This window comes from Chelonia mydas, chromosome 9 (genome assembly GCF_015237465.2).
Source record: "Chelonia mydas isolate rCheMyd1 chromosome 9, rCheMyd1.pri.v2, whole genome shotgun sequence".
NCBI lineage: Eukaryota > Metazoa > Chordata > Testudines > Cheloniidae > Chelonia > Chelonia mydas.
This window is the reverse complement of record NC_057855.1, coordinates 54,816,912-54,837,472: the sequence shown is the minus strand read 5'-3', so window position 1 is coordinate 54,837,472 and position 20,561 is coordinate 54,816,912. Positions and strand designations below refer to the sequence as shown.

General features: G+C 43.9%; 1 protein-coding gene across 1 annotated transcript in view; it reads right to left on the bottom strand.

The window, feature by feature from the left end:
* Nucleotides 1-20,561, bottom strand: part of PASK (PAS domain containing serine/threonine kinase) — a 54,457-nt gene that overhangs the window by 14,362 nt on the left and 19,534 nt on the right. The window contains 8 exon segments of the mRNA XM_043522484.1: nt 5,275-5,364; nt 5,367-5,407; nt 11,066-11,265; nt 12,482-12,616; nt 13,968-14,093; nt 14,749-14,916; nt 17,626-17,807; nt 18,643-19,946. Coding sequence (XP_043378419.1) covers nt 5,275-5,364; nt 5,367-5,407; nt 11,066-11,265; nt 12,482-12,616; nt 13,968-14,093; nt 14,749-14,916; nt 17,626-17,807; nt 18,643-19,946 — 2,246 coding nt within the window.

Sequence of the window (20,561 nt, the reverse complement as noted above, 5' to 3'; positions counted from 1 at the left end):
TGGAGGTTTGGGCCAAAAGAAATCTGATGAGGTTCAATAAGGATAAGTGCAGGGTCCTACACTTAGGATGGAAGAATCCAATGCACCGCTACAGACTAGGGACAGAATGGCTAGGTAGCAGTTCTGCGGAAAAGGACCTAGGGGTGACAGTGGACGAGAAGCTGGATATGAGTCAGCAGTGTGCCCTTGTTGCCAAGAAGGCCAATGGCATTTTGGGATGTATAAGTAGGGGCATAGCAAGCAGATCGAGGGACGTGATCGTTCCCCTCTATTCGACACTGGTGAGGCCTCATCTGGAGTACTGTGTCCAGTTTTGGGCCCCACACTACAAGAAGGATGTGGATAAATTGGAGAGAGTCCAGCGAAGGGCAACAAAAATGATTAGGGGTCTAGAGCACATGACTTATGAGGAGAGGCTGAGGGAGCTGGGATTGTTTAGTCTGCAGAAGAGAAGAATGAGGGGGGATTTGATAGCTGCTTTCAACTACCTGAAAGGGGGTTCCAAAGAGGATGGCTCTAGACTGTTCTCAATGGTAGCAGATGACAGAACGAGGAGTAATGGTCTCAAGTTGCAATGGGGGAGGTTTAGATTGGATATTAGGAAAAACTTTTTCACTAAGAGGGTGGTGAAACACTGGAATGCGTTACCTAGGGAGGTGGTAGAATCTCCTTCCTTAGAGATTTTTAAGGTCAGGCTTGACAAAGCCCTGGCTGGGATGATTTAACTGGGAATTGGTCCTGCTTCGAGCAGGGGGTTGGACTAGATGACCTTCTGGGGTCCCTTCCAACCCTGATATTCTATGATTCTATGACATTTATGGCGGGGTGAGAGGTTGAGGCAAATCGCCTGGCCGCTGATTACGCTCAGCCAGGCACCAGGGTGGTTAGAAGAGTACAGGAGGGCGCAGTGCGCATCAGAGAAGCTTTTAAAAGCAGTTTCATGACTGGCCAGGCTACGGTGTGAAAGTTCTGTTTGTTTCTCCTTGATGAAAATCTCTGCCCCTTGGTTCACTGTACTTCCCTGTAAGCTAGCCACCCTCCCCTCCTGCCTTCGATCACCACTTGCAGAGGCAATAAAGTCATTGTTGCTTCAAATTCATGCATTCTTTATTAATTCATCACACAAATAGGGGGATAACTGCCAAGGTAGTCCAGGAGGGGTGGGGGAGGATGGAAGGACAAGGCCACACTGCACTTTAAAACTTATTGAATGCCAGCTTTCTGTTGCATGGGCAGTCCTCTGGGGTGGAGTGGTTGGGTGCCTGGAGGCCCCCCCACCACGTTCTTGGGCATCTGGGTGAGGAGGCTATGGAACTTGGGGAGGAGGGTGGTTGGTTATACAGGGGATGTAGCAGCAGTCTGTGCTCATGCTGCCTTTCCTGCACCTCACCCATACGCCAGAGCATATCACTTTGATCCACCAGTAGCCTCAGCATTGACTCCTGCCTTCTGTCAGCAAGCTGACGCCATCTATCATCTTCAACCCGCCACCTGTCCTCTCATTCATATTGTGCCATCCTGGACTCTACCACTGTCTGCCTCCTCGCATTCTGCTGGGCTCTTTCAGTGTGGGAGGACTGCATGAGCTCAGAGAACAATTTGCAGCTGCAGGAGGAAAAAAAGGGAGAGTAGTAGTTAAAAAGACATTTTAGATAACAATGGGTAGACTCTTTCAGGGTGAACCTTGCTGTTAACATTACATAGCACACATGCATTCGGTACAAGGTCGCATTTTGCCTCTTATATTGAGGGTCTGCCGGTCTGGTGTGAGAGATCACACACGCAGGGCTGGCAGGCAACAGAATTCAGCTTGCAGGTAGCCATGGTAAGCCACAGTCTTTTGGCTTCTTTAACCTTCATAACATTTGGGAATGATTTCAAAACAGCAGCGCCCTCATTTCCCATACCAAACAGACGTTGGGTTGGCCATTTAAATTGGGTTGGCAATTTAGAAGGAGGAACCGCGGTTTTCGGGTTAACATGCAGCACAACCCAACTAAACCCCCCGCCTCCCCACCACCACACCCAATTCTCTGGGATGATCGCTTCACCCCTCCCGGCACTGCGTGACTAACAGCAGGGAAGATTTCTGTTCAGCCACAGGCAAACAGCCCAGTAGGAACGACCACCTCTGAATGTCCTCTTAATAAAATTACCCTATTTCAACCAGGTGACCATGAATGATATCACTCTCCTGAGGATAACACAGAGAGATAAAGAACGGCTGTTGCTTGAATGCCAGCAAACATCGGGACCATATGCTGCCATGCTTTGTTATGCAATGCCCCCAGACTACGAGCTACTGGCCTGGTGTGGTAAAGTGTCCTACCATGGAGGACGCAATAAGGCTGCCCTCCCCAGAAACCTTTTGCAAAGGCTTTAGGAGTACATCCAGGACAGCTTCATTGAGATGTCCCTGGAGGATTTCCACTCCATCCCCAGACACATTAACAGACTTTTCCAGTAGCTGTACTGGCCGCAAATTAATCATTAAACATGCTTGCTTTTAAAGCATGTATTATATTCACAAAGGTACACTCACCAGAGGTCCCTTCTCCACCTGGCATGTCCGGGAGTCCACCTTGGGTGGGTTCGAGGGGTACTGGCTCTGGGTCCAGGGTGAGAAACAGTTCCTGGCTCTTGGGGAAAATGGTTTCTCCGATTGCTTGCCATGTGCTATCATCTTCCTCGTCCGCAAAATGCACATCCCTGTTGCGTGATAATCCACTGACAGAGTCAAAGCACAGGGTTGGGGTAGTGGTGGCTGCACCCCCTAGAATGGCATGCAGCTCATCATAGAAGTGGCATGTCTGGGGCTCTGACCCAGAGCAGCCGTTTGCCTGTCTGGTTTTTTGGTAGGCTTGCCTGAGCTCCTTAAGTTTCATGCGGCACTGCTGCGGGTCCCCGTTATAGCCTCTGTCCTTCATGTCCTTCGAGATTTTTTCAAATATTTTGGCATTTCATCTTTTGGAACGGAGTTCTGATAGCAGAGATTCCTCTCCCCATACAGTGATCAGATCCCGTACCTCCCGTTCGGTCCATGACAGAGCTCTTTTGCAATTCTGGGACTCCATCATGGTCACCTCTGCTGATGAGATCTGCACTCACCTGCAGCTTGCCACGCTGGCCGAACAGGAAATGAGATTCAAAGGTTTGCGGGCCTTTTCCTGTCTACCTGGCCAGTGCATCTGAGTTGAGAGCGCTGTCCAGAGTGGTCACAACGGAGCACTCTGGGATAGCTCCCAGAGGCCAATACCGTCAAATTGCGACCACACCACCCCAAATTCGACCCAGGAAGGTCGATTTCAGCGCTAATCCCCTCGTCGAGGGAGGAGTACAGAAAACAATTTTTAGAGCCCTTTCAGTCGAAGTAAATGGCTTCGTTATGTGGACAGGTGCAGGTTTAAATCAATCTAACGCTGCTAAATTCGACCTAAACTTGTAGTGTAGACCAGGGCCAAGGCTACTTCAGAATCAAAATTCATTGATATACAAGTACATAGCCAATATTCATAACTTTAACTACGAAAATGATACACCCATACAGATAGGATAATCATACCCAGCAAATTATAGCCTTTCCATAGACACCTTACACGACAACCTTTGTACAATATTTGCTGCAAATATATAGCAGTGGTTGCCACAACGATCTATACGGACATAGCTTATGTCAGTAACATAACAGAGGGACCTAGACAAATTAGAGGATTGGGCAGAAAGAAATCTGATGAGGTTCAACAAGGACAAGTGCAGAGTCCTGCACTTAGGAAGGAAGAATCCCACGCGTTGCTACAGACTAGAGACCGAGTGGCTAGGCAGCAGTTCTGTAGAAAAGGACCTAGGGGTTACGGTGGACAAGAAGCTCGATATGAGTCAACAGTGTGCCCTTGTTGCCAAGAAGGCTAACGACATTTTGGGCTGTATAAGTAGGAGCACTGCCAGCAGATCGAGGGACATGATCGTTCCCCTCTATTCGGCATTGGTGAGGCCTCATCGGGAGTACTGTGTCCAGTTTTGAGCCGCACACTACAAGAAGGATGTGAAAAAACTGGAGAGAGTCCAGCAAAGGACAACAAAAATTATTAGGGGGCTGGAGCACATGACTTATGAGGAGAGGTTGAGGGAACTGGGATTGTTTAGTCTGCAGAAGAGAAGAATGAGGGGGGATTTGATAGCTGCTTTCAACTACCTGAAAGGGGGTTCCAAAGAGGATGGATCTAGACTGTTCTCAGTGGTACCAGATGATAGAACAAGGAGTAATGGTCTCAAGTTGCCGTGGGGGAGGTTTAGGTTGGATATTAGGAAAAACTATTTCACTAGGAGGGTGGTGAAGCACTGAAATGGGTTACCTAGGGATGTGGTGGAATCTCCTTCCTTAGAGATTTTTAAGGTCAGGTGTGACAAAGCCCTGGCTGGGATGATTTAGTTCAGGATTTATCCTGCTTTGAGCAGGGGGTTGGACTAGATGACCTCCTGAGGTCCCTTCCAACCCTGGTATTCTATGATTCTAAGTAAAGCAAAGCCTGAGTTTGCATTCAAGCCTCCTGAGGACCACTGGTAATCACTGGACTTTAAACTTACCTAGTAGGCTGAACTTTCCTATTACATTATTTGTTCCAGTTCACTCAGTTTTTAACTCCTCTGTGGTTTGGGATAATGAATGAAGGAGTAAACTCACCACAGTGAAGACCTGGAATTTGAAATACTGCCAGTGCAGGTAGTACACAGATACTTCCATGTGCGTAAAGAACTAGAGTACTTTCCCTAAAGCAGGTGAATATACAGATTTACATGTCATAGCCCTTTTTCAGATGAGAACTGGATGTTTAATAAACTGAGAGCATGTGTAAGACAGACTCCCAAGAAGAGAGCAAAACCTGGAGAAATTTATATACACTGTGCGCTTCCAGCTACACAAAGGTTCTTTCTAGGCCAATGGGAGCGTGGAGCTGGTTCTCAGGGCAGCAGCAGGGCACAGAGCCCCATGGCCCCCACACCTAGGAGCCAGACTTGCAGCTGGCTGCTTCCGAGGTGCAGCATGGTGTCGCAACCAGTAGGAACTAGCCTGCCTTAGCCAGGCAGCATTGCTGACAGGACTTTTAACGGCCTGGTCTGCAGTGCTGACCAGAGCCACCACGACCCACGACCCTTACATTCCGTGACCCAGTACTGGGTCACAACCCACAGTTTGAAAACTACTGTTCTAGAGCAATCTCTTCCACTATGGTCAGTTCCATTGATAATGAATGGCATGAATAAATGAAAACACACCTTCTGACACCGTGTAAGGAGGATTTAGTACAGCCTCCTTGGTCTCCTCTAATTCACAGAAGGGATTCTCTCCAAATACTAGGGTATAAAGGTGATGCCAAGCGACCACATCTCCAGCTCTGGTCCCTGGTACCTACACAAAAATACAGAAGCCTGCATAAACTCAAAGTACAAATACACTAAGATATATGAAAGAACACACATTTTTAACGTGCGTATATCATAGAATATCAGGGTTGGAAGGGACCTCACGAGGTCATCTAGTCCAACCCCCTGCTCAAAGCAGGACCAATCCCCAATTTTTGCCCCAAATCCCTAAATGGCCCCCTCAGGGATTGAACTCACAACCTGGGGTTAGCAGGCCAATGCTCAAATCACTGAGCTATCCCGGCCCCTAATTTGTGGTTCTGAATTTCATTTTGAAGGCAGGAAAGATAATATGCAAATATTTTAGGAGTTCTACACAACTATATAAATGCTTAAGCAGAAAAATATACACTACCTTCATGCACATGATCCCTGGCACTCTCCCACCCTCATTCCCCCAACACTTGGTATTCAGTTTCGCAAGTCAGGGCTAGCAAAAGTGAGATCACTTATCACTGGGAGCCACCGCACAAGCTTCCTTCATGCAGCTCTGTATTTTAACTCAAATACAACACTTCCAATAATTTTAGTCTTGGGTCTCTCCTAAACAGAAACTAATAAATTATGCCAAACTGCAAACAAATTATGCAACATAAATTAACAGCCACTAAAGGAACACCCACCTTGTTATACCTAGTCTCTAGGCGAAATCAGAACCTAGCCTTCCTGAACAAAGAAGGTTAGTATAGCTACAACATATATCTCATCAGAGGAGCGAAGTTTTGGAATAGCCTTCTAAGGGAAGCAGTGGGGGCAAAAGACCTATCTGGCTTCAAGATTAAACTCGATAAGTTTATGGAGGAGACGGTATGATGGGATAACATGATTTTGGCAATTAACTGATCTTTAAATGTTCATGGTAAATAGGCCCAATGGCCTGTGATGGGATGTTAGATGGGGTGGGATCTGAGTTACTACAGAGAATTCTTTCCTGGGTATCTGGCTGGTGAACCTTGCCCATATGCTCAGGGTTCAGCTGATCGCCATATTTGGGGGTCAGGAAGGAATTTTCCTCCAGGGCAGATTGGAAGAGGCCCTGGAGGTTTTTCGCCTTCCTCTATAGCATGGGGCACGGGTCACTTGCTGGATGATTCTCTGCTCCTTGAAGTCTTTAAGCCATGATTTGAGGACTTCAATAGCTCAGACATAGGTGACAGGTTTATTGCAGGAGTGGGTGGGTGAGATTCTGTGGCCTGCATTGTGCAGGAGGTCAGACTAGATGATCATAATGGTCCCTTCTGACCTTAATATCTATGAATCTATTAAACTGTTTTAGGGTGAATGTCGCACTGGTGACCAGAAGACTAGTGCCCATATTTAAAAATGGGAAGAAAGAGAACCCAGGGAATTACAGACCAGTCAGCCTCACTTCAGTCCCCAGCAAAATCATGGAGCAGGTCCTCAAGGAATTCATTTTGAAGCACTTGGAGGAGAGGAAGGTGATTAGAAACAGTCAACATGAATTCACCAAGGGCAAGTCATGCCTGACCAACCTGATTGCCTTTCTATGATGAGATAACTGGCTCTGGAGATATGGGGAAAGCGGTGGATGTGATATATCTTGAGTTTAGCAAAACTTTTGATACGATCTCCCACAGTATTCTTGCCAGCAAGTTAAAAAAGTATGGATTGGATGAATGAACTATAAGGTGGATAGAAAGCTGGCTAGATTGTGGAGCTCAATGGGTAGTGATCAAGAGCTCGATATCTAGTTGGCAGCTGGTATCAAGCGGAGTGCCCCAGGGGTCAGTCCTGGGGCCGGTTTTGTTCAATGATCTGGATGATGGGATTAATTGCACCCTCAGCAATTTTACAGATGACACTAAGCTGGGGAGAGAGGTAGATATGCTGGAGGGTAGGGATAGTGTCCAGAGTGACCTACACAAATTGGAGGATTGGGCCAAAAGAAATCTGATGAGGTTCAACAAGGACAAGTGCAGAGTCCTGCACTTAGGAAGGAAGAATCCCATGCACTGCTACAGGCTGGGGACTGACGGATTAAGCTGCAGTTCTGCAGAAAAGGACCTGGGAATTACAGTGGACGAGAAGCTGCATATGAGTCAGCAGTGTGCCCTTGTTGCCAAGAAGGCCAACAGCATATTGGGATATATTAGTAGCATTACCAGCAGATCGAGGGAAGTGATCATTCCCCTCTATTCAGCACTGGTGAGGCCACACCTGGAATACTGCGTCCAGTTTTGGCCCACCCCCACTACAGAAGGGATGTGGACAAATTGGAGAGTCCAGTGGAGGAAAACGAAAATGATTAGGAGGCTATGGCACATGACTTACGAGGAGAGGCTGAGGGAACTGGGGTTATTTAGTCTGTAGAAGAGCAAGGGGGGATTTGATAGCAGCCTTCAACTACCTGAAGGGGGGTTCTAAAGAGGATGGAGCTTGGCTGTTATCAGTGATGGCAGATGACAGAACAAGAAGCAATGGTCTCAAGTTGCAGTGGGGGAGGTCTAGGTTGGATATTAGGAAAAACTATTTAACTAGGAGGGCGATGAAGCACTGGAATGGGTTATCTAGGGAGGTGGTGGAATCGCAATCCTTAGAGGTTTTTAAGGCCCGGCTTGACAAAGCCTTGGCTGGGATGATTTAGTTGGTGTTGGTCCTGCTTTGAGCAGGGGATTGGACTAGATGACCTGCTGAGGTCTCTTCCAACCCTAGTATTCTATGAAGACAAGACTAACTACTGAACCCAGGCCAAAATTAGGGCTTGACTATACTTACAGCACTGCAGGTGCACCAGTGCCACTACCCAGTGAAGACATTACCTATGCTGGTGGGAGAGCTTCTCTCGTCAGCATAGGTACGCCACCTCCTTATGAGGCAGTAGCAATGTCAATAGGATAAGTCCTCCTGTCAATATAGCGCTGTCTAACACCAAAAGTTTGGCCAGTATAGCTGCATTGCTCATTCCACACCCGAGTGACGTCACTATACCTACATAACTTTGTAGTGTAGACCAGGGCTTGCCAACCAGAGTTTCAAACTACAGGTTAGACAGCTCAGTGGACACCCCACACATCACTCTGAAACACCCTCTCCCAAGAGAGAGTCCCACCACTTGACATCCCATCTGGGAAGGAAGGTAACTTGCTTCACACAAGGCTAGAAGTGTGAGACACTCTGTACCTCGAGGGAACACCCTGCACTCCCATGTTCATCCTTATAATATGATTGTGTGGTATCCAGTGCAAAGTTTGTCATGTCAGGTGTCTCTGGAAGGCTTATGATGCCCTGAGCATTGTTATAGTAATGTTACACGTTGTAATTTCATGTATAAAGTTATGAGGCTGAAAATGTGTCCTCATGGCTTAAAACAAGCCGAGGCAAAACTCTCCAGGAGCAGAGGGGCAGTTCACACCTCATCAGGGCATGTATGGGACAAACCCAGCCCAGCCTCACAGGAACAAAGGACACTGCCTAGGCAGCAACATAGCATCTGTTGGACTCTCGAGTGAGTCACCCCCCTCCCTTGGTCAGTTTGGGACTACAATAGGTAATGCTCACCTGACTCTTTGAAGGGGGGCAGCACAAAGCCAAGAGGGGAAAAAAAGAACATGAGAGAGAGAGAGAGAGACGTTTGCCATGCTCCTCCTCTCTTCCACCTCCATCTACAGACACCACCACCAAGCGACTGAAGGGCTGATCAAAGGGGAGAGTCTGGCTTGAAGGGCAACCAGTCAGCCTATGGTGAGAAGCATCTAAGTTTGTAAGGGCACTGAAAGTGTTAAGATCAGCTTAGAATGCTTTTATTTCATTTGACCAAATCTGACTTTTTGTGCTTTGACTTATAATCACTTAAAATCTATCTTTTGTAGTTAATAAATTTGTTTGTTTATTCTACCTGAAGCAGCGTGTTTGGTTTGAAGCGTGTCACAGACTCCCCTTGGGATAAGTAGCTTGGTACGTACCAATTTCTTTGTTAAACTGACGAACTCATATAAAGTTGCAGTGTCCAGTGGGTATAATTGGACACTACAAGACGGAGATTCCTAGGATTGTGTCTGGGACCGGAGATATTGACTGGAGTCATTCGGTTGCACAAGCCAAGCAGCGGCTGGCCAAAAGTGCTCACTCACATAGCTGGGAGCAGCTTACATGCTAGAGGCTGTGTGGGACCAACCCGGGAGTGGGGGTTCTCACAGCAGAGCTCCCAGAGTCAAGGATTTGAGTGACCTAGCAGATCACCAGTCCAGATAACACCAGGGGAAAGTCACAAAGTGACTTTTGTTAATTCACTGGTAACACAGCTTAGTCATCAGTCTACTCAAAGCAGCTGTTCCTAGACTGTGGACTGCACAAAGGGCTTGCTGCTGCCCTGGAGAAAAGGACTGGCTCTCCTCCTTTTTTACAGCTGCTGCTATATATGTTGAGTTTTTCCCATTAGAAAGAAGAGCCTGGAGAGGGGACCCAGGGGAACAGCTAGAAACAAGGAGGAAGAGCTAACCTACATGTCCCTAATAGTAGTCCTTGCTCCCAGGAGAAGGAACTGTAATCCTCCTTCAGGGGCTGAATCCATAACCTGCCAACCTCCACTTGGAAAGGAATGTTCAGAGGAGATGGGGAATGAGACAACCTGATGCCTGGACCATACGTCCAGGGGAGCAATGAACCAATCAGCATGGAGATACACGTAATGGGAGAGGAAGCCCAGACTATAGGACAGCATGATCAAGGAGAGGACAACAAACTGATCAAGCAGCAGAGAAGTACATGCCAGAAAGCAAGTAGAGAAGGGAGACAGAACTGATGGGAGTGGGATATGACAAGATTTCATTCTTCAAAAATAGGGCAAGTTAAAGGACAGCTACAACACAAATACTTCCCTGATACCCTGTTTCTCCATGTAAACAATTGCCAAAAAGAGATGTGTGTTCATAAAAAGACTTGAATGGGAGGGGTGGTGGGTCACCAAGACCCATCTATTAAGATTTAGATGTAGATAGGGAGAAACACAGAACAGATTAAGTTGTGATATGATTCACCTAGACCCTACCAGCCTAGGGATAAAAATCTTAAACCTGTTTGTTAACTTGGTTGTACAGCATGGCAGTCAGAAGCTTACCCAGCACGCTATTTTTAATAAAGCCCCGCATAAGCACCACTAGTTCAGCTTGAAGTGGCACTTGCATTCTAGATCACACCAGACAGTTAGTCCCTCTTTGGCTGGGAACATTCATGCTTGTGTTGAGTGCAGAGAATTCGTTTATGATCTTGATAAAGAACGTACGGAAAATGATCAAGACATTTCGAGATGCTTAGATTGCATTTGGACAACTGACAAAACTTACTGCAGTATTTCCCAACGTGAGGGTGCACACCATTGAAGGGGCAAGAAGGACTAATGGACAGGGGCCCACATATAGCTTTCATTTGAAAGAGAGAAATGAAGTCTCTCCAACAGCAGTGAAGACAGTTTTCAAAAGATGTGAGCCAAATGCAACCTATGCAGCAGAGTACCTGAAAGAAGAGCTTTGAGGTATGAAATACCAATTCATTTCAATGGGTCTAGCATAGATGCTAATGACAATAGTTTAAGCATCATTCTGTCAGCCATTCTACTGCCCTGGCCTTACAAGTGCATTGCTAACAAGGAACACAAGAGCAGTTTTCACTCAGGCCCAGTACGTACGGATTGCCCGAGAGCACTTCCGGTGAGCAGTACTCAATTGTCCCACAGAAGGTGTAGAACAGCTTGCCAGGTTCCAAGTAAGCAACTGAGCCAAAATCCACCAGTTTGATTGTGAAATCTTCAGCAATGATGATGTTCTCATCCTTGATGTCTCTATGGAGGATATTTCTGCAGTGGAGATATCCCACTGCTGACACTAGCTGAAGCACAAAGATTGAGGTCACAATACAAAGAAGTTTACATGAGGGACACTTATCCAGAACACATCAGAACTCTGATAGGCATATTTTGGGGGTTTGTTTACATCTCATCTATACAAGATGCGGAGCTGCATCCAACCGGGGATGGCTCTCATCATATTGAAGTAGTGCTCTCTGGGAAATATATTTGGAAGCAAACTAAGGTTTCACCTTCTCCAAATGTGTACAGGTTAGGGTGCCTTTTAGCCATGTTTGTTCATCCCTTGGGGTTAGGAGCACCAGTGATTAGTCACAATCCAGCAAGTTAATTTTTTTTTTTTTAAATCCAAACTTTGACCAAAGAATAATTTAGTCTTCCCACATTTCCTTCCCCATCACTGCAGGCTTATGAGGTCTGAGTATTTGGGAGTGAACTTTTATATAAATAAGATAACTCACTCATAAATACTGAGGCCTGGTCTACATTAGAAAATTTGGTCAGTGTAACTACGTAGCTCAGGGGTGTGAAAAATCCACATCCCTGAGCAACACAGTTAAGCCAGCCTAATTCCCCATGTAGACAGCACTAGGTCAACAGAAGAATTCTTCCTTGCAATCCACCTCCCCGAGAGGTGGTAACTACGCTGACGGGGAGAACCCCTCCTGTCTACACTCAAGAGAGACAACGGTGCAGCTTCAGCTCTGCAATGTTTCAAGGATAGAAAACTCTCAGTCACTTCGTTCTGCACAATCATTCTGTGATGCCATAATTAAGTATGGCATCACAATTTGCAAACAAACAATTCTGATAAAGTGTTAATTTTGTGACACTTCAGCCCAATCAAGCAGGCAGAGCTGGAAAGGTAAAGGGGAAGTTTCAGTTGACACAAAGCTTTGTGTGCCAGCAGTAAATGAAAAGTACATAAAAATACCAGATTCATTAATGAGACTTGGGGAAACCTCACTTAATGTTACCCCACTTGTGGCAGCAGTCTTTTAAAGGTTACTATGAGTGACATTTCAGACCACTAGAAATCAGCCTTCCAAAATGTTCAAGTGGTACTCTCTAAATACCGCACACTATCATAGAAACAGAGCAGTGCATATAGATTAATTGACTAATCTTATCTCAACTTTCCAGTGAAACGGGATTTTTGTAGTAGCCAAGTTTCCCCCATCATAACTGTCAAACTGGCACATTCTCAGAAACACGTTTTACTTCAAAAGTAGCTCCCACCTGTCTGAATATATAGCTTGCCAAAGGCTCATCCAAGTCAGGCTGATTGTCAATGAATGTGAAAAGATCTAGACCCGATCCATGCTTCTCCATCACGAATTGGAAAAAACGTTCATTTTCAAATACATCCAGCACCTGTAAATAACAGGCACTTCTATAATGCTTTTGATCCTTACAGCATTCTACAGACATTAACCTCCAAGAAGGGCAGTGATAAAAGCATATTATTATCTTTAGGGAATTAAATCTCTCTAAACATACAACTTGTCAGCATTAAATTGCCCAATTCGTAAAATCATCCAGGGTAAGCGGGGCGAGAATTTAGAAAGGGAGCATCAGTTTCTGGTCTAAAGCTCTTATGTCACCAAATCACTGCCACCAGAAATAAAGTCTCCTCTGAACACTGAAGTCTGAAGTATACAAGAAGTTCAGAGGAAGGCTTCCTCAGTCTTGTGATGATCAGCTTGAACCTCCTGAGAAGGGTAAATTTCAACAAAATAAGGTTCTCATGTCTTGTGGAGAATTAGCTAACCTAAACAGCAGGTAAAGGACTCAGGAATTCAGTCCTGAATCCTTTACAAGATAAATCAAGACCTTCTGTTAATGGTATTAGCTACTGTTCTCTTTAACTGCAGGGACAATCAGATGAAGGCTTTGATGATCGTGACAGATATCTCAGACTAATTAAAAATCTACTCTTAATTGAAAATGGTCTCTTTCATGTCACCAAGCCAGCATGTCCTGGAGGGAATTCTGAACACTGACAGGATCAGAGAACCCCTGTATGGTCTGAACATAGACACCACAGAATTCAGTAAGGCAATGTTACAATGCCCCTAATTCTCCAAAGACTGTTGCAGCAATCTGGCTCACATCTATATCATTGCCTCCGAGTAAAGACTGCAAGCCATGCCAAATCTTGCCAAGGTCTTCTGACCTGAATAGTTAGAATGCAAGATTTTTGAAGTGAGTCATGTCTAATAAGTCTTAACAGACTTCAAAAGGTTTATTGTGATGAGAGAGTGGGTTTGGTAAATTTGCAATAATCCTAGAATCAATTTAGTAAAGCTAAGTTAATTATATACAAAAAATGTAAACACTATGATCATTACCAAAAAAAAAATCAGGAAGGACACAGAGGTCCATATGTGGAAGCCTTTATTCCCCAAATACTGGCTTTTCCTTGCTGGGGGTTGAAATAGTATTTAAAAAGAATCACTGTTAGTTATCTTGCATTGATAATTTTGAAGAACTAATTTGATCAGATAAATCGATGGGTATATTTTAGGGACAATACTATATATTAAACAAGCAACTTTAGAGCATTTATTGTATTATGTACTTTGCATTAAGAAAATGTCAGTAAGAGTTATTAGCTACTAGACAACAGCCTGATGGAAGATCAGTTTGAAAGATGGGAGGAAGTGAAGAATAATTCAGACTATGACTGTACCTTAAAAGCTGTGTGCTTTGAATTAGACTATACCTTAATAATACTGGGGTGCTGCAGCTTCAGCAGGATTGCGATCTCCTGAGTAACTTTCCCCAGCTCAGGATCCTCTACCCAGCAGTCTTCCAGCACCTTCTCCTTCCAAATGAACTTTACTACAACCTACACAAATAGAGTGCAAGAGGGCCCAGGATGATTAAAAGAAAGATGATTTTCTCTACAAGCTCACTAAAAGGCCATTGCCAGTAGCCCAGAAAGCTGCTGATAGTTATAAAAGCCAGAGCTGCACTGGATTGGCAGCACAACTGCACCTGTTGCTATTAACATACACTCCCTATTTTGCTTTCAGCTGGTTCCCTGAACTCTGTAAAACTTCTCCCACGGATCAAAACTAGGGCCCCAAGACTTCAGTAAGTCTACTCTAGGCATATTCTTAAATCTTTGAAAGAGCATTTGCAGTTTGTCCCTATCTGCTTACTGATAACTTAATTCTACAGCATTGTTAAGATCTGCAATACCACTGCTCTGAGACTTTCAGTGGGCTGAATTAGACACAGAATGGTTACCAGTCACAAAATGAGGCTGGCCACAGAGATTAATATCCTTTTCATAGAATGTATTACATCAGTGTCAACCTTTCTAGGTTTTTGTTTGTCTTTTTAAAAGAGCTAAGAAGTTCAGATTTAATTTTGTGTTTTTGGATAGTCTGAGGTGGACATTTCATTACAGAATAACCTTTGCTCTTGCAATAAATGGTCATATTATAAAAGAAAAAAATAACTAGAAGAGTAAATTAAATAAATTTTTCCTCCTTAACCTCCTTATTATCTTTCTTGCATCTGGCAGTCCGGACAAAGCCAAAAGCTCCTTTGCCAATGAGATTGAGAGTGTCATATTTCTTTGCATATTCTCCATCATATGCCCGCAATCTTTCCAGATCTTCAGCTCTTTGGGAATTTTCAAACAATGGCATTGTCCTGATCACCTGCAATAAGAAGGAAGAGACACCAAAAAACTGAAATGAGCCAGTGAGGTTTATAAAATAAAGAGATGTAAAGAAATAAGATATTTAGAGGAAGATGCTTTTTCACTGTAGTTGTGAAAATGTGTTATTTTAACTCCAATGCCAAAAGCTGTCTGTCCTCGGAATTACCACAACGAACTAGAGTGCTGGTTCGTCTAGTTCAGCAGCCTAATTGCAGCAGTCACCAATACCACACACTTCAGTGGAAAGAGAAGAAACAGAAGAAAATGTACCTAGATAATTTTGTAAACTGCTGTGTATGGAGAAAGTTGTCTTCTTCAACTACCATCAAGCATACATGATCATGTTACATTCTGAGCAAAATTTTAGATTATTTTTCATGTTTTAACTTGACCATTAGGATCAGAGTCACACAAGTTTTTAAACTCAGTCACAACAGTTTGTCTCACTGACCTAAAACTCAGCAGTGAATTCCACAGATATAATACCATATCAAGAATATTCATACAAACGGCCATACTCGGTTAGACCAAAAGTCTGTCTAGCACAGTATCCTGTCTTCCGACAGTGGCCAATGCCAAGTGCCCCAGAAGGAAAGAATAGAACAGGTAATCATCAAGTGATCCATACCCTGTTGCCCATTCCCTACTTCTGTCAAACAGAGGCTAAAGACACCATTCTTTCACTGGTTCTAAGTTTAATGCCCTTTAATGCCCTTAAGTTTCATAGACTGTCACCTTGTTCTCCTTGGAGACAGCAAATAGATACTGATGAGTTCTGGGATACACTTCAGAATTCTGAATAGCTCCAAGTTCATTCTATTTTCTCCTTTACCACGCGCTCCCCCTGCCCCAAAGGCAGGGAGATTAGAATATAAGTCCCCCAGTACTCTGAACTATGTCAGGGGAGGGTGTTTATAAGTGACCAGCAGGTTTCCTCTTTCTTAAGAGGAGGCAACTGGAAGTGGAGAGAGTACTCCACATGAAGGATTGTTGTATTTCTAAAAGAACCAACAAATACTCTATTTATTTTTTTGAAGTGTGAAATCCTGCTTTATATTGACTTATCCATGCCAAATAGTGACAAGGACAGATATCAGCAGTTTAAACTATTTTCAAAATTGAAATTTCATGAGACGTTTTTCTGCCTAACTCTCCACTGTCTTGAAGGAAGATTGCAAGAAACAAAAAAAATAAAGTATCATTGTAAAAATTAAGTAACTCGTCCCCTTTCTCTTCCAAGTAATAATTACTTCTGCAAATACACTGTAGTATTTCTCTCTGCTCTGAGGAGCAGTTATTCATTAAGACATTTTGTTTATCATCATTCAATCAGTTTTTAAATTTAACCCTTACCTTGGTGTGTGTGTTCTTTAACTCTTAAAATAACCTTACCATAAGCCTTTGGAAATGCAGGTAAACAACATCCGTAAGGTCATCATCATCTATTTTAACTAATTAGACATTATTTTCCCTTATAGAAACTGCACTGGGAGGAGCATATCATCAAATTTATTATTAACAGGTCCTCAACGGAATTTTTAGGGGTTTTTTTAGTTTAAGATTGCCACTGTTCTTCTCACAGACATTACTCTGTGCTTAAGTACTGTGATACCATGCCAAATGCAATACTGGAGTGGCAGATGAAACCTGCCATTTAATTTCCTTTTGTCAATGTAAGTCAGTCCATTAATATTTGTTCAACCTAATATTTCCTTTTAAAAATGAAAATTTCATACAATGGAACCCAGCAAAACACTAATCAACCTTAAGCCACAACTAGATGAGATGACAGAGGTTCTGTGTGTCATGCAAATCCTAGCTTTTGGGGTAGCACTGTTCTAGGCCTTGTGTATATTAAGAAAATGGAAGCCAGTGAGATTAAATTGATTTAAAAATTGGTCTAGTTACACTGGTGCAAACCTCTAACAGATACACTTAAAATGGTTTTAGGGAATTTATATTGGATGCACTTAGACCATTTTATGTTATCCTTATCTTAATTTAGCTTAATGCAATAAGTTACCAAATCTCAACAAGAGAGATCCTTTAAAGCATTAAGGTGCACCAAGAAAAAATCCAAAATATGAACGAGTAGTTAAAACTACTTTGTCTTCTCCCTCTCATGACAGTTAAATACTTCCTGCGATACACATTACATCAAAAAAATTCTCACTTCAGCTTCACCCAGAGAAGGGTGCAACAAGAACTGAGAAGCATTTTCAAACACTAAGTCAGGCTGGCCAAACTTACTGGCCCTCTGAGCCACATATGACAAACTTCAGAATTTCGAGAGCTGGGGTGCGTCTGCCAGGGCTTGGAGCTTCAGCCTTGTGTGTGTGTGGGGGGGTGTCTTGGAGCTTCAGCCCTGTGGGAGGTACCTGCTTTGTCACTCCACAAGGAGCAAATACCTGGGAGAGCAGGGAGGGGCCGCTGAGGGCAAGGGTAGATGTGCCTGGGCGTTGTGACTCAAGATGTTGGGGGAGCTGAACCTCTAAATTGTGCTTCCCCTCACACTCAGCAGGCACCAGTCATGTCTGGCAGAAGCCCCTATCCCCACCATCCCACTGGAGGGCAGAAGCCTTGAACTCTCCTCCCAGTCCGGTAAGTGGAAAATGAGGGGGAAGCGGGAAGAGGGACTCTGCAGGCCACACTTTAACTGTAAAAGAGTTTGGCAACCCCCGCATTACATGATGGCAGAGATACTCACTTCTCCCAGGCTGAGTGCGGAGAGATCCTCTATAGACTGGGAAGAACTGGCTAGACTGGAGAGCAGAAGCTGAGTCCTTGCTGCTGCTTCTTTCTGGCTCCGAAGGAGGTCTCTCACCACCCAGACACAGAAGAGAGCTGCAGGGTCTTGCAATTCTACACGCTTCACTTCAAAAAGTATACCTTCAGAAACACATATCCCAGCAGAAAGATATTCAGACCCATTTAAACAGTGAACACAGGTAAAGAAAAAAGTTACCAATGCAGAGAAAGCATTGAGGCCAGCTTTATACCTGGCACTCCTAAATTTAGAAGATTTGAAATGATGGCTTGATATGCTCTATTTTAGGGCCAAATCCTGAGGCCCCTACTCAGAGAACTCCCATTGAGTCCAGTGGGAGTTTGTCCAAGTAAGAATTAAGTGAAGCCTAACTAAGGGTTTGACCATTAGAAGGTGTTCTAGAGACTCTTCGAATAACCACCCACAGAAGAGCAGTGACTGCACCCTTAGAAGTGGCAGGTTAAAGAAAATGCCTGTCAAAGGGCGAAGCTATGGATGCAGACTTTAGGTGACACATAAATAGGAGCTGTACATCAGAAGCTGTTGGATCAAACTGTAGGAGTGGATGAAAGGTCTTCGAACACACAACTCAACTCAGGTACTATATTAAATGCTAGCAGCTTTGAGATTAAAGGGTATTGTCACATAAAATATCTGGAAAAAAAAAAAAAAAAAAACACACCCCAAGATTCCTTAATTGTGTTTTGACCACCACCTGAGATTACTAAATCAATGAATTTTAGAGAAATTCACTCTTCATCATTTCACTTACTTTGCATTTCACTCCATTTGGACAATGGAAACAGACTGGCCCACAGATTAACCTTTTTCCTCCTGCAATTCCAAAGCCTCCTCCCTCCTCTATCCCAGAATCATTTGCATTCTTTCAGAAAGGAAAGAAAGTGTGTCTAATCAAGAGCTTCAGAGGGTCAGAAATGGTCATTGGTTTAAACTTACTTAGTCGTGAACCATCTCTGTGATAGCAGTTCCCAGCGTAGCTGCCTTCCAGGATCTTGGAGATAAGCAAAGGAACTGATGGAGATAATGTAGCTTCTGGTTTTACAGGGGTGGATGTTACTTGCATTTTCAAGTTCTGTTGCTTGAACAGCAGAAAGTCTTCTTGGGGATTCACATCATTGTTCAGAGGGCTTCCGTTCAGATGATCCCCCATGTTTTCTGCAGCACTTTTAGGAACTGAAGGAGATGTTCTGGAGGAATCCTCTTGAATATTTTCCAAATGCCTGCTGGAATTCAACCACTCCTGGCCACTCTTTGGGGAAGTGCTATTCAACAGGAGCTCTTCCTGTTCAATTGTAGAGGAGTTAGTCTTCTGGGCCAGGAGGCTGCCCATATCTAAGTCACAATCCACCACATCAGGCAAGTGTGTCCTTAGAAGATCTGAAGTAGCATCTGAACAACTGGCTGAAGTCAGCTCTGCGCCAATGTTCAGGTCCAGTTCCTCAAGGCCTTCGCAAATGCAATTTACCTTAGTGCCCGGTACTTGGATTGCTTTGAAATTAATGGCAGCCCCCAAAGCAGAGGCATCACAAGCTAGTAAACTTCCTGAACAAACATCTTGAATATTACTCCTTCCAACAGGAAGGAAAGATGAACCGTCAGTCAGTTTGGAGTTTTCTATTGTCATCTGCTCAAAGCTGGAGTTTCTTGTCCCACTCATCAACTTTGTATTTGCGAACTGCTCTGTAATCACATTGGCTTGCATATCTTGTCTGCGGTAAGATGTTGGCCCAAGCCATGGTTCATCTAGTGTTGGTGTCCCAAATGAGAGACAAGTAGCGTCACACAAAGATCTATTCAAATCGCTGGTCTCAGTTTCTTCTAATCGGCAGGGAAAAGGCATCTGAGGGTCCATTAGTGAAGTAGCCTTTCCCTGAGGTTCAGTGGAAGATTGACACTTCATGGTTTCATATGGTAACCTAGAGCTCAGTTGCCTATCTAAATTCACAAGGACTTGATGTTCTTCCTGCAGCAGGTCAGATGAGCTACCGGTCACATCAGCGTTCACCTGCCGAGTCTCAGATGGTACTGGACCATCACTGTCTCTCACTGGGTCTTCTGTATCCTGACAGAAAACTGATTGTTTTGAATCAGATGGTTTGGGAGAGTCTGCTGCAGAGAGGCTCTGGGGTGAGTTATTAGTTTCTGCAGTTTCCAACACAGTGAAGACTCCATCATGCTGATTCTCAGGCAATGGCTGTTCATCTGTGGCAGGCAGGCCACCAGTAGCAATGCAGTCCACACTATAGGGATTCAAATGTGTCATTCATGTCAGGGCCAGAAAAGAATGAGAGAGAATTCATTGATACACAACTTGCACTTTTTTTACAAGATTCAGTAGGAAACTCTTGGTGCAGACTTCCCAGTTCATGGCAAATCCAAAGTCTTAATGCAAAGGAATGGTTAAAGTTAGCATATGGCACAGGCTGCTAAACATTGTACCAATAAGAAAAGAAGTACTTGTGGCACCTTAGAGACTAAAAATTTATTTGATCATAAGCTTTCATGAGCTACAGCTCACTTCATCCAATAGATGGTCTACGAAATAGGATCTACAACAGGAGTGAATTTGCCACAATTAAATGGAAACAAGCTACAGCACATGGCAGAATATAAGTTAATGAAAGATCTGTATTGGGTTCCCAGATATTTTTATATACAGTTTTATCTATGATAACACGAATGACCTTTAGATTACTGTAAATTTACAAAGGCAGTAACAATTCTAACTCAAGTTAAACATTAAATGAAGGAGAGTGCAGATATAAAAGGTTTTAGAGTCTGTACTTAAACAGTGGATGACAAATACAGTTCTGTTTAATGTAGAATTATCATTCTTGTAGTGAAAAGAAGAGAGA